The sequence below is a fragment of the Myotis davidii genome, unplaced genomic scaffold, assembly GCF_000327345.1.
Source record: "Myotis davidii unplaced genomic scaffold, ASM32734v1 scaffold164, whole genome shotgun sequence".
Lineage (NCBI taxonomy): Eukaryota > Metazoa > Chordata > Mammalia > Chiroptera > Vespertilionidae > Myotis > Myotis davidii.
In genome coordinates, this window is record NW_006296417.1 from 2,352,635 (window position 1) to 2,357,358 (window position 4,724).

A 4,724-nucleotide genomic window follows, 5' to 3' on the forward strand; every position below is an offset into this window, starting at 1 on the left:
GCCAGAGAAAAAACTTCAGATCCCGGCTCATATGGGAAAAGGCCTGTGTGCACGGAGGCAGCTTCGGGGACGTTGGCAGAGGCTGAGGCCGGCTTGGCCCTGCCTGTAATGGGCCTGCCCTGGGGCCTTCCAGGCCATGGACGCGGCGTGGCCTCCAAAGGAGACTTCTCTCTCAGGCTGTAAAGATGCTGTTCATAGGCATAGTCTGTGAGTCCCCAGCGAGCCAACAGCTTTTGTTTTCCCGACTTTTATGTCCTAACTAAGGCAAGAAAGATTTTAAGGGGCAGAACACCCCCTTTTGTCTTCCCCTTTCTCACCCTTGTACTTGTTTCCCTCTTGGAGATTAGCTGAATTTCTTCTATGGGAGAGAAGGTGCCAGAAAGAGGGTCTTGGGACCTGCAGGGTTATCTCCCCGGTCCTAAGAGTCATCCTCCCAGCCCTGGGAATCACCCAGGTAGCAGTGATGGGCACAAGTTCAGGTGCCCTGGCCCACGGAGGCGAGCAGGGATGAGCACGTTAGGGAAAGGGTCTGACAGAGGCCAGGTGATAGCAGGTCTTTAATGCCACCGTGCCATACTCAGAGGGTACTATCTAGATGTCATGCCTACAAACCAGCCGCCCTGCAGGTCAAGCAGTGTGAGCACAGGAGCTGGCAGCACTTGGATTTCTGCCTGGCACTGTGCACTTGAGAACAATACTTTCCTGTGTTTTTGCACTCGGGGCTCAAAACTGACCATTAACTGTCTGCCTCTTCTGCCAGGGGTCTTTTCAAACATAGACAATCATGGGATATTAAACTTGAAGGACAATAGAGATCATCTAGTCCCATCAACTCACTATATATATGAGGAACCTGAGGTCCAGAGTGGGGAAGTGTCTTACCCAAGGTCACATGGTGAGTTACCTCCTTTGGCTTTTGAATGCAGAACAGACCCCTCCCCCAGACAGTGCTGATTCTGATCATGTTAAGACCTCCTGAGTCTCCAAGTAGCCCAGAGGACGGGGAGGGACGAGGTGCCCGTGTGGGGTGGCGCTAACATCCCTTAGGTGAGAAGGGTCTTCCAGGGAGGGCACTTCAGAGGCCTAGGTGAGGGCTGTGTGAGAGGCAAGAGAGGGCCCGGGGCCTGGGGAGGAACAGAGGGGTCCCAGCCCTCTGCGCAGGCTGCCCAGACCCAAGAAAGCCCTTTGCCCCGTCAGCAGAGGGCAGCCATCACAGAAACGTCACATCTTGAAACGGACCCTCTCTCTCAACATGATGGCATACAAGGGAGGTTCCCTCTAGCTTCACAAATCTGAGCCTGCTTCCTGCAGAGGGGGCTCCCCACATCCAAGATGACAACACTCTGTTTTGATGAGGAGGGAGAAGTCTCAGTGCAGCCTGTTCAGTCTCTCCCCACCTCCATATTCCCCACCTCCAGCTGCCCATGATGCACAGGCAAACACACACTTTTCACAGACTTTCTTTACCAACGTTGTCTTGACCTGATGTTAACTGAAAAACCTCCTTTTGGAGATGCAATCAGGAACACCCACCTCTCTGGACACCCCCATTCCACCCATGGCAGTGTGGCCAGACGGAGCTGAGCTGCCATGGAAGCCCTCCTTGCTTGAGGCTGCCCATGGCCCACTGGCCCCAGGGCTGCTCCTCAGGACAGTCCATCCCCATAAGATTGGAGACTGTGAAACGGTGGAGAGGTCAGCTGTCATTTCCTAACCCTTCCTGGTGAAATGAGATGAAAAGTCCGTGAGAAAGAGCGTTAGGCTGGGGAGTGCAGAGTTCCCTCCTCTCCCCCGCAGTGTGGTCACAGGTGGTCTGTGACTCCAGCTCTGGGGTTAGAAATGGCCCTCCAGTGCCCCTTCAGATGGGCATCATCAGGGGTTCCTCCCACTGACACGAGGCTGCTCCCCTCTTCCACCGACAAGCCGCGGCCAAGCGCCCGAGTGTCTTGCTCACTTCCCTTCCTGGGCTCAGTGGAGGCTGCAGCAAAATGGAGCGTTTCCGATTTCTCTGACCAGGCTTGGCTTTACGTTAATTTCCTCCTCCTCTCCTTCCCTTTTGCTGACAGTTCATTTAGCTATTTCCGGTATATCGGTGCCCGTGTCTCCGGTTCTTCCCCCTTTCCAGCTCCCTCTCTGTTTGCCCTCCGAGTTTTGATCTTCTTTGGGGGTTTTGGTTTTTTACTTTATTTTGCCTTTTTCTGTTTTTCTGTTTTGTTTTTGTTTTTGTTTTTTATAGGTTTCAGAGAAATTATGTTGAACCCAATAAGCCTTCCTGGACATTCCAAGCCTCTTAACCATGGCATCTATGTTGAGGATGTCAATGTTTATTTCAGCAAAGGACGTCATGGCTTTTAAAACTCCTTTAAAGCCTCCCCGTTCTGATGCCACCTGGGTAGGCTGGCCCTTCTGAGAGGCTGGAAGCCCTAGGCCTTGTTCTCTTTGGATCCGGGGATGCTAAGTAGAATCTGCATGAGCCACGGGTGCCCACACCCTTGACCACCATCGAGACGGGTGTTCCCCATCCACACTGGCAGGGCCGCCCTCTCCCTCCAGCCATCACTGTGTTCCTCTTTGTCTGGCCTCCGAGGCAGCTCCCGCCACCATCTTTAGAGCCAATAAAGAGAATTCAAAACCTGTGCACCAGGAACCATCCTTTAAACACGCTAGCCATTCTCTTGCTTTGCAAAAACAACCCAGCCACCACAAGAAGGCCTGCTGAAGTCAGCTCTGCTCCGGCCTCGCTTGCCCTGCCTGGAAGCCTGGGTCTCCCCGGCTCAGCTCTGAGCCACCTCGTCGCCCGCAGCGTCCGGTGGGGAAGAGCATCTAAGCAGAGGTGGAGCCGGTGGTGCGAGGAGGGGACCAGGCCCGAATATTGGCACCAGATTAGGTCTCAGAGGGAAGAATGGAAACCCAGTTGTTTTATATACTTTCATTTTTGGTGGAGAAAACCATACCTGTATATTTTTGGACACAGTTCCCCCTACTTCCTCTTCTCTCCGGAGCGGCTCACAGTGCGTGTGGCGTTAGAAACTCCTCCTTGGCCCCTAGGTCTGCAGTGCGAGACGCTTGGGCTGCAGGAGGTCCTGCCTGTGAGTTGGCCAACCAGGGACCACGGCCCTTCCTGGTAGTCCGTGATCCCAGGATTCTGTCTCGTCCCATTTTCACTTGTTCTTGACTCTGAGCACTTGTGGAATACAATGGAATCACCATGTCAAGGCCAAGAGGAGCCGAAGGGGAAGAGAAGTAAAAATGGGCCTCCCCCAGCCCCTCTCATGGCGCCAGTGGAAGTGTCATCCATTCCCTGGTCACGATGCGTGTTCACCTGCTCGCTTTGACTCATGCCTTACCCCACGGCTGCCCTCTCCCAACGAGGGAGGTGGCTTCCCCATTTTCAGCTTGACCCACTGGGGAGAGGGAAGGGAGGTCCCCCGCTTTCATTTTTAAAATAAAGGCATAGTTGTAGGGCCTGAACCTCTCCCAGATTTGCTGCCACATTGGCTGAGAGGACTTTGGGGTGGATCCAGCAACCCCCGCCCACGGCACCTCCATTGTGGGAAGTCAGCCCAGGCTGCCCCTGGATGGTGGAGAGCCTGGAGCAGGGCGCCTCCCCCAGAGAGGTCCTAGGGCCAAATGGTGGTGGATCTAACCCACCAAGTTTGGGTGGCGAGGCACAGCACTAGGTAACAGACTCTCTGCCTTTGGTAGACTTCCCTGGGGGTGAAGGTTCCCACTTAGGGTTGATGTCCTGGTCCTGTGCATGGTGGCTCTTCATACCAGATGCCCAGCCTGATTCTGCAGATGCTCCCATGGCGTTTACAAACTCCAAGTTTTCCAAGTTCTTGCCCAGTCTCTGGGGTGGCCTCCCAGGTACTTGAGTCCCAAGTATCACCCAGGGATTCGGGGTGTCTCCAGGGCCACGAGGTGTGTGCTTGTCCGGCCCCTCCCAGCTCCCCACCACCCTGCGCCCCCTGCTTCATGTCAGGCTGTTCCCCACTGTGTCCTGTCAGCCCCGTGGGCCAGGCCTCCTCCTGAGTGTGGCTTTAAGGAGCAAGCTTGAGGGTGATGTTTTTTAATTATTGTAATCATTACCTCATTTCCAGCCTCCCAGGCTCCATCCATCCCAGCATCTTTTATCCTGCCATTTTCCTCACCTTGTGCTATCACAATGGGGCGTTGTGTTTCCACAGAGACTTATAGGAGTGTTCAGTGTATAGTTTCTTAATAAACACTTTATTTTCTAATGAAATGGCTGGATCAGACCTCTTATTTGCCAGGTTTGCAAAGAATATGGAAGATATAGAAGTTCTAAGCTACCCACAATCCCCCCCCCCCTCCTATTTTACTGTTAATCTTTTAAAGAAGTTTCTTAGCCCAAGTCCTGTTTCCAAAGGTGTTTATAGTCTGTTCCTTTGGTGGCTGTCATTGAGACTCCTTCAGATAGGTCAAGTCCATCCTGTGAAGTGTTTCCTTATCTTACTAAGAAGGAATTATAGGCACAGAGAGGTCGAGTGGTTCACCCGGGGTCACACAGCACAAGAGGCAGAAGCCAGATTCCTATCTGACTCCCCCAGACACTACGCAGGCGACTGAGACTCTTGACTTCCTGGTGGCTGGGGGACACTTGTGTTGTCCGAACAGCCATGGCCTGTGGAGACCCTTTCTTCCGAGTGGATGTATAGGGAGGCCTGGGATTGGGGTTGACGGATGCTTTATCTTTAATGCAC

At 53.5% G+C, this 4,724-nt stretch overlaps 1 protein-coding gene across 2 annotated transcripts in view; it reads left to right on the plus strand.

Annotated features, from left to right (window-relative positions):
- Positions 1-4,246, plus strand: part of NTRK3 (neurotrophic tyrosine kinase, receptor, type 3) — a 190,140-nt gene extending 185,894 nt beyond the window's left edge. The window contains exons 13-14 of one of the 2 annotated variants that reach the window (XM_006771749.2): positions 761-895; positions 2,237-4,246. In XM_006771749.2, coding sequence (XP_006771812.1) covers positions 761-895; positions 2,237-2,355 — 254 coding nt within the window. In that variant the 3' untranslated portion in view covers positions 2,356-4,246. The remainder of the gene's footprint in view (positions 1-760; positions 896-2,236) is intronic. The other variant, XM_006771750.2, reaches the window with a different exon arrangement.
- Positions 4,247-4,724: the final 478 nt, after the last annotated feature.